General features: G+C 41.6%; 1 protein-coding gene across 1 annotated transcript; it reads left to right on the top strand.

Annotated features, from left to right (window-relative positions):
• Positions 1-3,179: 3,179 nt before the first annotated feature.
• Positions 3,180-17,659, top strand: disp2 (dispatched homolog 2 (Drosophila)). The gene is made up of 10 exons (XM_031758306.2): positions 3,180-3,368; positions 6,893-7,031; positions 7,129-7,382; positions 8,171-8,200; positions 8,328-8,451; positions 9,735-9,850; positions 10,959-11,074; positions 11,825-11,922; positions 12,154-12,312; positions 12,955-17,659. Exons 1-10 carry the CDS (start codon positions 3,274-3,276, stop codon positions 16,276-16,278), a joined length of 4,455 nt encoding a protein of 1,484 aa, XP_031614166.1. The 5' UTR covers positions 3,180-3,273; the 3' UTR covers positions 16,279-17,659.
• The last annotated feature ends 87 nt before the right edge of the window (positions 17,660-17,746 follow it).

Genomic DNA, 17,746 nt, shown 5'->3' with positions numbered 1-17,746 from the left:
CTGAAGAAAGTCATGAAAAGTAATGAAAATATTTACTTAAAAGACACAAGAAAAGAAAAAAAAAGTAGAGAGTTGAAACACGTAGATTTTATGTATGGAATGGCACTAAAGCATATACCTTAAATAAACAGACAACGCGTAGGGTACTTACTATAGGCTTATTTATTGATTGATTTTTTTTTCCAATATAAAAGTAAAAACAATCCAACCACTTACACAATCTGTCCGATAGGTGGCAGCAAAACACCTTTGTGTTCCTACTCACAGAAACCACAACGTGTTTCTATCAACTCGACGATGAAAATTCACAGACACGCACTATTTTCTTCTTCGCTCTTTGTTTCCACGCCATATTTTAAGCCATATTTCTGCTTGCATCTCTGTTTTGAGCAGAATGTGTTTGGGCTACAGATCTCGAAACAGCACTGAAGCTTTAATGAAGCGTTTCCCTTCCCGTCCCCATTCACTGGCAGAAATCTGCCACAGGAAATTACCATGGCTGTCACCTCAGTACCAGCCTCAAGCCAAACCCTCTCATTATACATGTGTGTCTGGTATCCAGTACAAGTCTGTCAGGCTCTGCATTATGTGGGTATTTGTGTGGCTTTCCCCCCACCCCACCCCATTGTGTGTGTGTGTGTGTGTGTGTGTGTGTGTGTGTGTGAGAGAGAGAGAGAGTGTGTTTTTGTGGCATGCTGAGCAGTTAAACAGTGTAAGTTAATCAGTGCCTGAAGTCAACAAGGCATTAGCAATGTCAGCTGCCACACAGGTGGATCAGAAAACTCCATGCCAGCGGGCTTTTCTTCAACGTGAGGCCAGCGATTCAACCTGAACACTAAGTTTTTAAAGACAGATCTTAAATCAGATCAGATTTAAACAGCCGCACCCCCTCATCTATGACTTTCACAGTTTGTTTAACCTAGTATGAATCAGCGCTGACCATCATGAATCACTTGTAACAGACAGAAATTGGGCCACGCTTTCAGATTTAAAGTCATAAAACGAGACGTTTCATCTCTCCTACAAAACTTTCTCACAGCCTCCTTTTCTTGATCTTTGGCTTTCTTTCAATAAATTATTCCCTTCTCCCCTCTCAGCGGTGGCCTCTCACAGACAAGCACCCACTGCCATGATTCATATTTATAACCAGATCCAGACCAGCGGCCGCCTCATTAGCAGACTTTCACACAGGTCTGCTGTGTCACAGTCACCCCTTTCTTTTGAGTCTGGTGGGCTTTGGCTAGTTCTCTTCTCTTCTCTTCTCTTCTCTTCTCTTCTCTTCTCTTCTCTTCTCTTCTCTTCTCTTCTCTTCTCTTCTCTTCTCTTCTCTTCTCTTCTCTCTAATCAATAACAGCTCCACAGACTGAGGTATGTAAAATCCACACCAAATACTGTAGCTGCACTCCCTACTTACTCAGCTATGATTATTCTTATTTAGGAAGTCTTCATTTGTAACCAGCAGGATTCTACGGCACACTACCGGTAATCAGGATGACCTGGTGCAAGTTATTCTGATAACAATGTGTAATGATGATAGAGCAAGGCCAGTGAGTCCTTTACAGGCAACAACACAAGTATTTAAAAGAACACCAGGTCAAAAACCAGACCTATAAATTGAGCTATTGTCTTGAATTGTTGTTATAAGATTTAATTGAGAGTTGTGAAAGAGAAGCTTTAGATGGATGCTTCTTCTTAACTTTAAGGAAGTAAATAGGGTTCAACTGGTAAACGTCTTTAGAGCAGCATCACAGTGTTGAATTGTCATTGTCAAAGACGAAGGCAGACAGACATCTTCCTTCTATTCTGAACAAAAATCATAATTTCATTTTTAACTTTTGGGCCAGATGCTGAAACTGAATCTTAAAAGAGAGTCAGGTAAATGGCCTGTATTTGTATAGCGCTTTACTAGTCCCTAAGGACCCTAAAGCGCTTTACACATCCAGTCATCCACCCATTCACACACACACATTCACACACTGGTGATGGCAAGCTATTGTAGCCACAGCCACCCTGGGGCGCACTGACAGAGGCGAGGCTGCCGGACACTGTCGCCACCGGGCCCTCTGACCACCACCAGTAGGCAACGGGTGAAGTGTCTTGCCCAAGGACACAACGATCGAGACTGTCCAAGCCGGGGCTCGAACCGGCAACCTTCCGATTACAAGGCGAACTCTTGAGCCACGATCGCCCAAGGTATCAAGCAAAATACCTTCCAGGTACTTGAAAGACTCCACGAGATTGATATGAAGATAATTTAAAGGACAGAGAGAGTCACAGGTTTATTTAAACTGAGCCTAAAAGTAGGAGCCTAATCCTAATCTTTAGGAATTTTATTTACATGTATTTATTTATTTTTAATTTCAGTGATAGTGATTGCATACATTATGCCACAACGCTTTTCTTCCATTCCGATGAGTCATAAACATCTGGATGTTTTAATAATTCATTATTTGGAGCAATTTGATACATTAAGTTAACATCAAACCACTAAAAGAGATTTCTCAAAATCTGGCAAGAACGAAAGGTGCTGTTATTAACGGATAATCACTGATCTATGAATCATCACTCTCCCAAATGGTATTAATGTAACCGCTAGTTGCAAACCTCTTCATACATAATTTATGAAAGCATCCTTGATTACTGTAATGCAGCAAAGACAATGAAGGGACAGTGCTTAAATCTTTATACATTCTAAGTGACTGGTGCAATTTCCACTTACATTTCTAGTAAAAACATGCATTTAAGTGTTTTCCTCTAACTACAGCACGTCATTATTTAAAATTAATGAATAATGTACTGATTGTCTTAGTCCCTTCCTTTTAAATCGATAAGTAGGAGTGTATTTCACCCAGCGGTGATTTATGTTCAGCTTTGCTGTGATCAGCAGCAGTTAGCTGTTGTTTCAATTGAGTGCAGCATCTCTGCCTGTGCACCTTCATAATGAGCAGCTGTAGCTCCTGTCTGAGCCGCTTAATCAGCCACCGAGGCTCACCACCCTTCAGTCGGTGCTCCAGCACCGCGGCCAGTTGGACAGCGACCATACAGCCTCCTCAGCATCACCGGGGCTCCGCCAATCAGAGCGCAGCTCGGGGCAGATTAACCCAAACAGCCCTAGTGCTGCTCTGTAGTAGAAGCCCCAGAAACAAGCATTTGATCCTCGTGGACTCAGTCCTGGCAGATGGAAAATTAACTGTTTAGTCAAACCGATCTGATATTAGAAGGGATTTATAATTGCTTTAAATAATTAGAAAAAAAAGGCGGATCGGGAGGAGGATGGATGCTTGCTCAATAATAGGAGAAAGCACGGACGCGATAGTAATGGTTGATTCTCCTGTAGATGAAAAGGAAATTCGGGAGGCTTGCAAAAGGTGGGTTGTTGTTTTTTTCTTTCTTGTTTGTGGAAACGTCCAAAAGCTTACTGTGGAACTTGATCAGTGGCGATAATGAATGGATGTTAAAAGCAGACGTGAAGGTGTGTGTATGTGTTTTTTTTTACCCCCCTGGCTGCTGCTAGTTCGCTGAATGGTGGGTTACTGAACCCAGCTGTTTCTGCTGTAGACAGTGGGAACAGTACATGACAGGATTCCTGCTGCTGCTGTTGTTGTTCTTGTGTTTCAACATTACTGCAACAACATATATGCTGCTGTCTTAGTTTTAAGAATTTATATTGAATCACTGCGTTTCCAGTGTAGCACACTCTATATAAGTGCTTTATGATACTCAGAGCTAGTACCCTGAGTGCCTACTTTAATTTACCACCATACAAAAGACCGTTCCCTTTCTGCTTCTGACAGATTTGCAGGATTCAATGAGCAGCTCATAAATAGTTGGCTGGAGCTCTTTGCGATCTGTTCAGTGTCATCCTGCTGCTTTAGTCAAACTGGTTCTTTGGGTCACCCTGTCACTCACTTTGTTGTCAGCCTACAAAAAAAATCTAATGGATGAGAGGCTTCAAACATGAAAGCAGGGCTGGAAACAGCTGAGACCTGTCACTCTTCAGCTCAGCAACAGGCCACATTATTATTATTGTTTTTTCTCTCTCCATGAACACTCACTTGATTTCGTCGCCTATACGCAGAGACAGAGTATCACATATTTTTTAACTCTAATGACACCTCAGGCTTTTAAAGGTTAACAGTCGGCACTCTGCATACAGAGTGTGCTTTTGCACAGTTCTTCAGCGTGTCTATGTGCGTGATTGTCAGGTTAGGAAATTTTAAGAGACATGACATTGACTGACATCCAGACAGCTGATGCACGAAGCGCGCTGTAGACAAGAAAACAGACAAAGATCTAAAGGGAAATGTTTGGAGAGAGAGACAGAAAGTACAGCTGACAGCCTTTAAGCCTCAGAGATATTCTGGCTCCTCCCGGGGCCACCTATGAACAACTTTAAGGTGATTTTATACACTCAGTTTCCAACTCAATATCACACACTCAGCAGTCGTATGAAGTACTGTACCGAAGCGCAAACCTGATTTGTGCTTCTTTTCCACGTCATTCAGAGGGCGAATCGTTGCAATTTCAACTCTACTTTTTTTAATTAACACGATAAACTAGAAGCTTGAAAAATTAATAAACTCTAATTTAAACTATTCATTCGTATGTCATTGTAATGCAAGTCTAATAACGGCCCTGAAATACCCAGCACCTTCCTCAAGTCACAGTTATCAGTTTTTGCTAAAACTACTTGGTGCTGGCTGTATTTTCCGATGAGCCTGACATGTAATAATGAGAGAGGTTTCTAATAATTAATGACATGGTCTAGCATCACTGATTATTTATAGTTGTTATATGAGACTTCATTATTTTAAGAGGACTAATAATCTGGCAACAGAGTGTGTGCACGGTGAAAAACAGCAGCTTTTGTTTCAGCTGTACACTCTGCTGTTCTGATGTAAACTCTGATTTATGAGGTCATTTTGATTTCAGCACACGCTGCCAGTTTCCCATTTTTGTCCTAGGTGTTGGGAGTAGCTTGGTGACACCTTTTTGGATGTATTTTTGTATTCGTCCATTGAATTATTGATAAGCTCCAGAATTTAGATCCTTTGTGTGTGTGTTTGCCTACGTTGGCCGGCTCTGTGGAAACCATTAAGATGGAAAATCAGGGTCAAACACTGATATCCCACACCCTGTGGTCAAGAGGCAGCCAGGCAGTGTCTCCTAGCATCTTTAATTATATTCCTGTGTCAATTCTAAGCTATAGTGAAACACTGGATGGACTGAGTTTCTTATGATTGCAGTGGAAATGGTCATATACTAGTTTGGAGTGTTTACACTCTGAAGTAGCTTCATTTTGTGTGTTCATTCACTCACGTCAGTGTCTAACTAGGTCAAACTAGTAGATGAACAAATGCTTTGTGATTAAGAGCTACTGAGGACTTTGCAGGGTATTTATTATTTAGGTCATAACACAATTTTATTGTAACATGAAGACAACTCCGAGGTTCTCTTCTTCACTTGGCTCCACTAATAAACTCCATAATCCCTCTGCTTATGTTTACCAATTCAGCAGACTGCTCATCATCATTTGTTCTCCTTATTACAGGATGCAAATAAAACCTTGTGAGGTTAATTAAGGTCTGTTGACTTACTCTGTCGCCATGGTGATTAGGCAGGAAGTGCGGTTGCATCCAGTCTTGCGTGGAAAAACAAGCATGTGGTAGACTTTAAGGACCTCGTGCCCCCTTTCCTGAGCTACAGCCAGAGAAATACACAACTATCCTGTTAGGTGTCTTTATTTTCTGTTGTTTTTATGTAATGTAATTTTGGGGGTAGAAAGTTAAATAAAACTAAATCAATGAAGGATTTTAAGGACATGTGATAGAGAAGGAATCAAATATAAAACAAGAGTCTACAGCAACACTGTTGTAATTAGTTGAGTTGTTGTTTTTTGTGAACACTGTCTTTATATTTCATGACAATCCATAGAATAACACCAAGCATTAGTGCAGGCAGGCTATAAGGTCAAGCACAGCCAGGAATCCAATTACAAGCCACTTTGCAACCCACCTTTTTCCTAGTTACTCATTTTTAACATGAGTCTAAGTTAATCCCTATCATCTCTGTCATTGTCCATTGTCATTACAGTCTGCTCTGTTCTGCTTTGCTTTGTAGTCAGCCTTGCTGCTGGGGAGGTCCCAGATTAGAACCATGATGCCAAATAAAAATAGAAATGGAAATTGAAAAAAAAAAAGTGGCTTAAGTGAATGTCATTGAAAAAAAGTCAAAGGATCACTAAAGTCAGTAGGACTCATCTTCAGGGAACTAAACAAGCGGTCATGTCAGTCCTTCCATATCTATGTGGGCTAAAGTGGTGGATGCAATAAACCGACACTGCTATCCACAGAAGAAAGCTTTTAACATGACCAAAGACAGACAGTTTTCGTGAGAGCTGCAAAATATAATAGAAAAATATAAAAACAACTACTGAATGCTGCCGTTATCCATGAACCATCACTCAGTCTTGTATTGTGTGCCATCCTAAATAACCACCTACCCCAATGATGGTGGCATGAAGTGAAAAAAGTCTCACTCTCTCGCTTATTCTTGATTCCTCCTCCTTCCTCCTGCCTTCCGTTTTAATTGGCCCTTCTTCCTTCCAGTAGCTACAGCATGTTATCCAGAAATCCATTCCTTACCTCATTAGCTCAGCTGGGCTGCTCAATTCGCCGTTGAAAATCAGATGAAGTAAGGCCAAGAAGTGCATTCAAGAAACTGAGATGTCAGTCACTGTTTACAAGCTGAACTTTTGCACCTTCATTTAAAAAGAGCTGCTGCTTCTTTCACTGCTACCACTGTCAATCATATCCTCTCTCCTGTTAATCTATTTCCATAATTTTATATTTCCATTGACTTCCTCTTCTCCCCATCCGACGTTTGTCCTTAGTGAGATCCCGACGGTCTCTCTGTGCCCCCCTGACAGCTCTGCTGAGGCCCAGTTGACTGTCATCCAGCCTGAAGGGGAGCTATGTGACAGCTGCAGCAGCCTTGCCAGACCCTCTTCTTCCTTTCAGCTCTATCACCAAGTATGTCGTAGCATATATAGGGACGCATTAAATAAGGTGGAGGATTTGGGAGGCAGTGACATAAACAGTCATATTGTTATCTTCCTTCCTCCTTTAGGTTCCGCAGAGTCCCCAGCTTCTAAAATGTCCACACTGCAGTCACTGTGGGCCAATCAAATCAAATGCCTGCCACAGCTGTCATTCAAACACCAGCGTTCCTAATGCTGAAGGAGGAATTGTTGTAAAAGTGGGACACAGCTGCGGTTCTGCCCATCAGTCATCCTGCCATGGACCGGTGAGATGTCACTGGCTGCACGGGTCAAATGAAGGCGGGACACAGAAACCAAAGCAGCAACATGTGGTGACAGTAAGGTGAGTTTTGGAAAATATACTTTGGCTTATTTTGCCTGTGTTACTTGAAAGTAGATACTACAAAAGCAAAAGTCATTGTCTGCATTTCATTTTTTTGTGTGTGTATTCAACGAACTGGATAATTAATGAGCTTCAGTGGTGCTGATGGTCGGATTTGATTACATTAAAAAAAAAAATCAAATCAGCTGTTTCATCCCTTTTCAGCTTGCTTGTGCTTGCCCATAGCTTCATAGTTAATACATGTCTCAACTACCTTGTGAGAAGAGGTCAAAAGTCAAATTTATTTATATGACACATTTAAAACATTAGAGTTGACCAAAGTGCTGTACATTAAAAGCATGTTGCCCGAAGAAAACTACCCTGAAATCCAGAAAAAATTAAAAGCAATACACAACATTAAACGACAATAAATAAAAGAAGATAACAATAAAATGGAATCAAAATAAAAACAGACCATAAAATGCAATCCTTTAAGTGGATGCTACACTGCCAAGGAGAATAAATGTGTTTTTAATAAAGATTTAAATGTGTACCGCCTGAGCTGCGTGGATATGAAGATAGGTAGATTATCCCATAGATGTGTTGCTGATTCTGCAAAAGCTCGATCACCTCTCTGTTTTAATCTGGTTTTAGGCTTGCGTAAGAGCAGCTGGTTAGATGAGGTCAGAGCTCTTACAGAAGAAAATGAATCAACAAATTTGTTTGTTTTTTCACCACATGTGCACAGAGTCATTAAAATGATAATAATTGATTTTTTGTTACTGATAACAGTTTTCTTCTGTGAACAGGGATGGGGGACTGTACTGTATCCTTAGAAAGTAAGTGTGAAAACCCTTTTTTATCTTAAAAGCCCCAAAGTACTGCAGGTCTCTCTTAATTTCATCATGATGATTCTCTTTTCTTCAGCGACACAGCCTGATTCTTTTGCGGTATTTTATTTAACAGTTATTCCCAGGTGATAGTGGACTATCCGCTGGCAGTTCTGATTGGTTGTGCTGTGCTGTTGCTGGGATGCTCACTGGCTGCATTCTTGATTGGCCCACTGCCAGACTTCTCTGACCCATTACTGGTTAGTCTCAAATACATGTGCACACTCACACACTTTAATATTCATTAAATGCATTCCCTAGCTCAAACTACTTAAACCTATTTCTGACCTTAGCCTAAAATCTTAACTCTTTAAAACAAGTTTGAACCCATGGGGACAATGGTTTTTATTCCCATTGGGATGCAGGGTTCACAAAGGAAACATACTAACATACCACTGAATGCAAAAAGGTGACTTATTTATAGCATGCATTCTGAACACATGAAACATGAACACATATATAAACACGTTAAAGTTATATGAAGTGATTTGTGTAACACTTTATTAGCTACAGCTGATTGCAAGAGGACATTGTAGTCTCCGGATGCATAGTTAGCCCTCTGTTTCCCACGATTTCATGTTGTTGGTCACCAGTTTTCTTTGCACGCATTGGTAGTGTCCTCAAAGTTGAAACAAATTTAGCACAAGACCCACTAACTAACGTACTAAAGTTACGTCTGTCATTACTTCAAGTTGATGAATTTAACTGTGACTTCATGATCTATGCCTTCCACATTGCTAGTAGTCTCTTCCCGAGTGTACGTCCTTTATGTCGAAATTTAGTCTAATTCCAATCTTCAAAAAGCAGTCTGGTCCCTATGTTCAGAGAAGGCCCCCATGGTTTGCTTTACAATTGGTTTAAAGTCCCCACTGGGGGATGAAAACAAGAACACTCAAGCCTGTACACACACAAGCAATCTTCAAATTTTAATCCTAATTTTCACTTGCTGCAGCACATGTATCTGTCAGGTTCTGTTAAATCAACAACACAAACATCCTTCACCACCTTAGGCTGAGTGTGGTTAATTACTGTTCTGCTAATGACTCATGATTTCAGCCATATCCTTTTAGTTCAGTCTAATCTCAGATTCAATGAGCCGCGCTGAATTAGATCACACTTGCTGTCATCTTAATTAAATACACCTTCTCACCTTTGAGATGCATGTTTACAGGATAAACACCGATTAAGAAATCATTCTCAAGTCTCAACAAGCGAATCACAACAATGAATCATGAACGGCAAAGCTAAAAATGATTTACATAAGAAAAGAAGTACGATTATGCCAATGATAAGAGTGCTGCTTTCTTTTTATAAACACCACTCAGTAAAAATATAAGCAAATACAGGCTGCGTATATGCATTTTATTAGACAGCATTTAATTTGCTTGATGCTGATTATATGCATTGTGTTAAATGGTAACAGCATCTATACTGCCTTTCACTTTGATGTCTGCTTGTGTTTGAAAGTGCTCTCTTTCTACAGGGCTTTCAGCCCCGAGGAACATACATCGGAGTTCGCATGTCAAGCTTGTCCAAGCTGCAGGAGAACACTGGCCCTGGGAAAAAACTGTCTCTTTTACCACAGCAGCTCAGTAAAAGGTCAGCAGAAGGTTTTAGTAGAGCGAAGCACAGACTGCACCGCTGACAGATGCACAGATGTGCTGCTGTAGAAATGGATTTGAGCAACCTGAAGACTGATAACATATTATTATAATTACTTGCAGTAAAAGCTCTGGCAATAGTGACTGCATGCATACACACTACATACAGTCATTACAAAAAGAATGCACACCCTCTTTCAAGTTCTGGTTTCTGTATTGGGAAATAATAAAACAATAATTAATTTGGGCCTTACTAAGTTCTCAAATTATTTAAACCACCTCAGATGAACAAGACACACGACATATTACACCCTGTCATCATTTATTAAACATAAACCTGCCATTAAGCCATTAAGCAGAAGCAGTACGTGAAAAGTACTGTAAAGGTGTACTGATGTGAAGTGACAGATTAAATATTTTAATTCAACATGCTGTAAGAATATACTGATATAATAGTATCAACATAGTTTAAAATTTCCTCTGCCTCCATGTGATTTCTTGACTGCATATCACACTTAAAGTCGCAGTTGTGCTGGATCCTTAAGGTAGAGTACAACCTGAACAGTCTGTAACACATGGCTAACACAGAGTGTTAGACAACCATTCACACTCTCACATCTACCTCTTACACAAGTTTATGGAAGACAAATCCAAGACAGAGGAAGACTGAATGTTGGACTTTAACTGAATCCTAATTTTGCAGTATTCCCACTGAATGTGTAAATAAGCAACATGAATAATAATGAAAAAAAAAACCGGTCGCAGCAGATGGCCGCCCCTCCCTGAGCCTGGTTCTGCCGGAGGTTTCTTCCTGTTAAAAGGGAGTTTTTCCTTCCCACTGTCGCCAAAGTGCTTGCTCATAGGGGTCATATGATATGATTGTTGGGGTTTCTCTGTATTTATTATTGTGCGATCTATTGTACAATATAAAGCGCCTTGAGGCGACTTTTGTTGTGATTTGGCGCTATATAAATAAAATTGAATTGAATTGAATTGAATTGGTGTATATTGTGCTTATCCCAAGTGCTAAAAAATGTATTGCAAATTAAAAAAATGTTAAAAGCAAAATGCTAAAAAAGGCATCTGTCTGGGTTTATATGTGTTAGATTTGGAGGAGCTATCGGCAGAGAAAGTAGCAGCGGCCACGACACCTCCAAAGCTCGAATGAAAAGGATGCTGGCCAGGGACTCCACTCTAGACACCTTCCTCTGCGATTCTCCAGGTGAGAAAACCCTGATCAGTTTAAGCTTTTCAATAAAATAAACTTTTAAGTTTTTAAAACTTGAACTAATGAAATCTCGCCGTTTTCACACTGTAGATCTACAAGGGTTAAGAGTAATATGTATCTCTGCTGGCCATGACATACTTAAAGTTAGAAAATTAAAAGGAGATAACTATGCATGTGTGAATGCAGCCGATTCATTTCAATTTAATCCAACTCTATAAACTGTATTTAAAAACTATGAATGTTGGGAAAAACACTGGAGCTTAGTAAAGAGTCATTAGCGGTCTCTGCAAACTTAGAATGAAAGCGCAACATAAAAGTGACCACTTAAATACAACTTCACAAAAAAAAAGTTGCAGATCAAAGAGGTTTTTTGAGAGCTTTTCTTTGGGAATGGTATTCCTGATTTTCTTCTTTAAGCTCTGCTTTGATATAGTTTTCTGTTAGATCAAAGACTTCTTTTTAAAATACGGAAAGCTCCCTAAATAGATTTATTAGCAATCCCAAGCCCTGAGGTTTGCATTTTATTGAAGTTGGCTAATTTCTATTGACATCCAACACTGACGCCAGGATAAAACACACAAAATATGTAGTTTGCTGGCTTTCATCCTTATGGATTCATACCTCAGAGCCCTTAACAAGGGTCTGAAAACATTCTGAGCATTTCTGACCACCCCTGTGAACTGAGGAATCACGGCTGGTCATCTTGTTCCTGTATGGTGACTCCATCTGTCTCTCTCCACACAGGCGAGCGTTTTGCCCAGCTGGTGTTTCGATCAGAAAACTCAGCCAGTCTCTGGAGTCTGAAGGCGATCCACGCCATGTGTGAGATGGAACAATCCAGGGTTCGTCATGTTCTACTCACTCCTCTCTGTCAACTTTGCTGAAACCTTTAGTCATCGTCTCCTCTCTCTCACTTTTTCAGTTTAATACAGTGGCTGTGTTCCACATTTTAATCCATCTCCTCCAATAAAAATCACTCTACATCATCTTGTGTGAAATTAGTTCTTTTTTTTATGAAATAGTTTTAAATCTGGGCATGCGTTCAAAAAAAACCTTTGCCTCCTCTGAAACAGATTCACTCCCAGGCCCAGTTCCAGGACCTGTGCCAGCAGCATGTGAGGGTGAAGGCTGAGGGAATGTCCAAAAGTGGCTGTTGTCCAAGCTGGTCTCTGGGGAATTACTTGGCAGTCCTTACTAATGCCTCATGCTGCCTCAGCCTCACCTCACAGCAAGTACTGAAGCTTTCTTCTCATTTTCAAAATTATAAAACAAAACAAAATAAAACAGGCAAAGGGATATCAGCTCATCAGACCAGTCCTTTTTATTTTGTAAATTGTACTTTGTAGGAGCACGTCTTGTCACGTTCAAGAAGACATTTGAAAACCTGATCTTGTCCTCAGAGCTGTTTGGTAAAGTAACCCAAGCAGAAAGTTGACCATTACGAGCTTTTAACTGCACCTCAAGTCATAATTAGCAAAAACCAAATTAAACCATGTTCAGTTTAAATATACTGTGTGTGAAATCTCACCACCACATGTCAGTAGATGGCAATCAAGTGCATAATCGTAACTACGGAGGCCGCTGCAGAGCAATCAACTCTGGCTGCTGTTCGTCTGTAGTGAGTGTAGTCGGTCAGTCGACTGTTGTCCAACTGAGGACATCAGCTGGTAAAGCATTATTACGCAGATATCCCTGTGATGTGGCATTTAATTTTCTTTCAGAAAGAAAATGTGCTTTTTTTTTTTTTTTTTTACAAAAGGTTAAAAGAGCATGGATATGCGTGAGCAATGCAAACTTAGTAAGCACTTAATTATACCTCAGTTCTGTTGTATTATCTTGTGGTTTTATTTTCCATTGTCTTTCTCTCATACCAGGTTTCTGAGTCTCTGAACCTTCTGCGGAAATGTGCGCCATACTATCATGAAGGACATCTAGTTGAAGCCTGTGCCCAGAGACCCAAACATGGCAGCTGTTCCTTGGTTCCCTCCCGCTGCAAACAATCCCGCGTGGTGTTCCAAATCCTGCACTTTCTGGTTGACAAAGACTTTCTTGGACCGCAGACTGTTGAATACCAAATTCCCACACTGAAGTACAGTCTTCTTTTCCTACCTGTAGACAAAGGAGAACATATGATGGAGATATACATGAATAGCCTTGAAGGCAGGGATCTAACCTACAATAATACGACTATTACTGGCATAGACTTTGGCATTAAGCAGGCTCTGTTTGAGTATTACCTGACAAGAGATTCAGTTTACCCTGTCCTAGCTGTTGTATCACTTCTGTTCACTATGGCTCTATACCTCCACTCTCTCTTCATAGTAGCGCTATCCGTAATAGCAATCACCGGCTCCCTTCTAACATCCTATTTTTTCTACAAAGTAGCATTTCGTCTGACTTTCTTTCCTCTGGTCAACCTGTCAGCAGCTCTTATTCTCTTGGGAAGCTGCTCCAATCAGGTTTTCATCTTTACTGACTTTTGGACTCTGCAGCTATCCCAAAATCCTTCAGCTTCCCTGGAAAAGAGAGTAAACAGAGCTTTGCAGGAAGTTGGCTATTTGATTTTAGCATCAGGGCTGACCTCCAGTGCAGCTTTTTTCTCTGGTTATCTCAGCAGCATCACAGCAATCAGATGCTTCTCCATTTATCTCGGAACTGCCTCTTTAATCAGCTCCCTCTTGGCGTTGGTGTGGCTGCCGTGTTCATTCATCCTGCGTGAGCGCTACACAAAAATGTCCTCTGCATCTGCGGCAGTGCAAGGATGGAACCCCTGCTGCTCCAAAAGCACTGGTGGCTTCTGGGACACGAGTTCACGCAAGAGATGCCTCTTCAGCCTTGGGCAGAAGCTGAGAGAATTAAATCGTGGTCTCACTGACACCTCCAATTTATTATTTCTGAAAATCCTGCCCTGTGGAGTTGTAAAGTTTAGATACATTTGGGTTTGCTGGTTTGCAGTGCTCGCTGCTGGAGGCACGTACATGTCATGCATAGACCCGGGCATGAAGCTGCCAGCTCTTGAGAGCAGGGTCACCCAACTGTTCCGCTCCAGTCACCCATTTGAGCGATATGACGCAGAGTACCGTCACATGTTCATGTTTGAGAGGCAGAGAAATGGAGAGGATAAGCCTGTTACGTTGATGCTTGTTTGGGGCATCAAACCGACTGACAATGGAGACCACTTTAACCCAAGAAGCAATGGCTCTTTAGTTCTTGACCCTGACTTTAACATGAGCCGACCTGATGCTCAGGTTTGGTTGCGCGACCTGTGTGGACGGGTTCAGAACCAAACCTTTTACTCTCCTTCATCACCTGAAGATAAAGATGCAATGACAGATAATATCTGCCTCGTGGAGCAGCTAATACACTGGATATCTGTCAGGAGGTGCTCAGAGAGCGATGACGCCCTTCATTTCTGCTGTAATGACATCCCATTCCCCTACCCTCCCAGCGTTTTTGAGAACTGCCTAAGCATGATGCTGGCAGAGAGGTATGCCGAGGGCCATCTGGCACACAGCGGAGGGGTGTACTTCCAGCCAGATGGCAGGGTTGCTGCCCTCGTGCTGGCATTCAAAACTACATACTTCTACAGCTTCAACTTTAGCAGAACCAGTGTTTTTTACAGAGAAATCCTGACATGGTTTAACAGAGAGATATCAGGAGCACCACAAGGGCTGGAGAACGGCTGGTTCATCAGTCAGCTGTCTCTTTTTGACCTGCAGCAGTCTTTAAGCTCAGAGACTCTAGTAGTAGCTGGCTTTTCAGTAGCACTCACATGTGCTTTGCTTCTTTTAACCACATGGAATATTCCACTGAGCATATATGGAACAATAGCCGTAGGAGGCAGTGTGTTTGTCACTGTCGGCCTCCTTGTTCTTCTTGAATGGCAGCTGTGTGGCACGGAGGCTCTGTTTATATCATCTGCCGCAGGGCTCTCAGTCGATTTTATTGCCAACTATTGCATATCCTACAGCTTAGCTCCACATTCAGACAAAATTGGGAAAGTAGCACACGCCACTAAAAGGATGGGATGTCCTGTAGCAATAGTTTCTGGTGCTTTTTTCTTCATAGGGATCATAATGTTACCTGCCACAGCCTTGTTCTTCAGAAAGCTTGGGATTTTTCTGTTTTTGGTCAAATGTGTAGCGTGTGGATTTGCAACCTTCTTTTTCCAGTCCCTGTGCTGTTTTTGTGGACCCCAGAAAAACTGTGGAATGATCACGCTGCCGTGTTTTTCCAACCAAACGGACGGTATGCTTTCCTCTTGTTCTGAGCCTGGCTCTTTGTCGACTTCTGCGGCTAACGGGGCATTTGGTAAATCTAGAGTGAGGAGGAGTTATGACAAAGAAGCAGGCGGTTATCTCTATCCCAACCATCGTCAGCACAGGCAGAAACAGACTGCAGGAAGTGGCTGTGGGAATCGAGGGCCCGAGCAGTACGAGCTACAGCCATTGGCCTATCGCCTGAGTGACAGCTTTGAGAACAGCACCTGCACCAGTAAACTGTCAAACCGGCCCTCTGTGCTTTCTGATGAGATTGAGTACTGTGAGGGAGATGTGGCAAGGAATACCATGGATGGGGAGAGTGAGGAGACATGTAGCCATCAACAGAAACCACCACCAGCCGTCCAGACCTCATCTCCTTACAAAGAAAACACTCTATGCCCACCAGGCCTGGCTGAAGAAGATGTAGCTAAGGACAAGTTGCTGTGTAAAACCTGCAGGAGTCAGTCTGTCAGGGTGAAACACTGGAGCAATACATCATCCTCATCGTCAAGCATGGAAGAGACCATCATCAGCCATACACTGGAGACTACTGACCAGTCATCACTCTGCAAGGATGAAAATACCTCAGGGGAGAGGTGCTGTCACCCTCATCGCTCACATAAAGGACGCCACCTCTCCCCGTCTCAGAGCTCCTGTGAGGGTCTGGAGGAGTCCTGCGAAACGTGCCTCAGTGATATCGAACCAGGATCTTCGAACACACAGCAGCAAGAAGGAGAGGCAGAGGTCCACTTACAGCCAGGACACCTTAACGGGAGGAGAGATGCACTTCGTCTCTCACTGAAAGAAATCGTTTATGAGACTTGTGGAAAGGGTCGCACCAGCCACAGCGAGGAAGTGGTGATTTTACCCAACAGTAAGCCAGACTTACCAGATGTTTGGATAAAGAGAGACGGACAGCGGGAAGATACTTGTTAAAGAAAGCTGGAGAAAATCTTGAAAACACTGTGGATCTGACTCTTAATTTATACATATAAAAAAATTTAAAACAAAACAACTGAACTTATACAATCATAGTTGACAGAAAAGGAGCATACATTGTTACATTTGTGTATTACACAAAGGAAATACAAGCCAACTGCAAATGTAACACAACAGCATGTTTGTCCAGTGTTGTTTCATCGTTTGTTACAAATGAGGTCAGAGCATGAGCGTGTCTTCAGCTAAAGGTTAAAACTGAAAGCATGACAGCAAAAGATGAAGCTTTCTATCCAGCCACAGTTTTACACAAATGCCACATTTGAATATTAACTGCAGCTCGTCATCGACACAGAAACTATCCGAGTGCTGCACCTGCTGCTTGCAGAACTTACTTTGTGCCTGGAACTTCTTAACTTCTGAACCTGGACGCTCTGCACAGATTGGGTTTCTCCAAGCTGGGATTGACCCCTATGAGCCATATGCACTCATGGATTTAAATGTGAGATATAGAGACAGAGCTACGTGGGGTGTGCCTGCGTGCAAAGCCGCAAACAGTTTATGAGCATGACTCAATCATTATCACGTTTAGAGAAGCAGACAACTGTCACCTGGCTGCAAGTCAGTGGGTTCTGCACTCTGTGGGGATAACATGTACAGTATGTCTTTTGTGATGATAATGTAGAGAATCACTAACCTACAGTTTGCAGTGTGTATCATGTGTGGTGTCTTGGCTTGCTTTTAATGTTTCACTTTCAAATTAACGGTCATGCTGTTTATTCTAGTGTCAGTGCCAAAACAATGTAATGTTCACTCATGTGCTGATTTCCAAGGGCCAAAGTGGTTTCTAACAGACTTAACACTACAGTTTATACACTTAAGGTGCATACTATTCAGGATCCACAGATGTCAGTGTAAGCCTTAGCAGAATTAGGAGCTTGAATTTCTGTTTTAAATGCAGTAATTGTACCATCACAAGCAGCTACATCAACAGTCAATTTTCTGTACAGATCTTGCTGCAGTGTTAAGAGAAACTCCTGACAGGCGACATTTATCCACACCGCAAAGCATTTAACAGTATTTATGACATGAACGGCATGTGTCAAATGTCTTTCAAACGGTTGTTTCAAAGCAGCTGAAATTTTGTGATGTGCAAAAAAAAAGTGTCCTAAGAGTAAAATTTGATATGTTTATGGTCCTTTATATGTATAAAACAAAGAAGTGTTGAAGGTGCAGTGGCTGTGATTCAGCGAGGACCTTAAGAAGAAAGATTTGCCATAAAATGTGCCTATGAGCGAGGTTATTTTCAAGATTTTTCATTGCAGAAGTGTTTTTGTCACTTGATATCTTGACTGTATAATCAAACATCTTTAACCAGCCTTCACTTTGGGTCACTCAGCAGAATAACCTTGCCTTATAGACAAAGGTAATCAATCACAGGCTTTCTATAAACAAAAAGATAAAGGTC

This window comes from Oreochromis aureus, linkage group 19 (genome assembly GCF_013358895.1).
Source record: "Oreochromis aureus strain Israel breed Guangdong linkage group 19, ZZ_aureus, whole genome shotgun sequence".
Taxonomy (NCBI): domain Eukaryota; kingdom Metazoa; phylum Chordata; class Actinopteri; order Cichliformes; family Cichlidae; genus Oreochromis; species Oreochromis aureus.
This window is presented reverse-complemented; position numbering and strand designations above follow the sequence as displayed.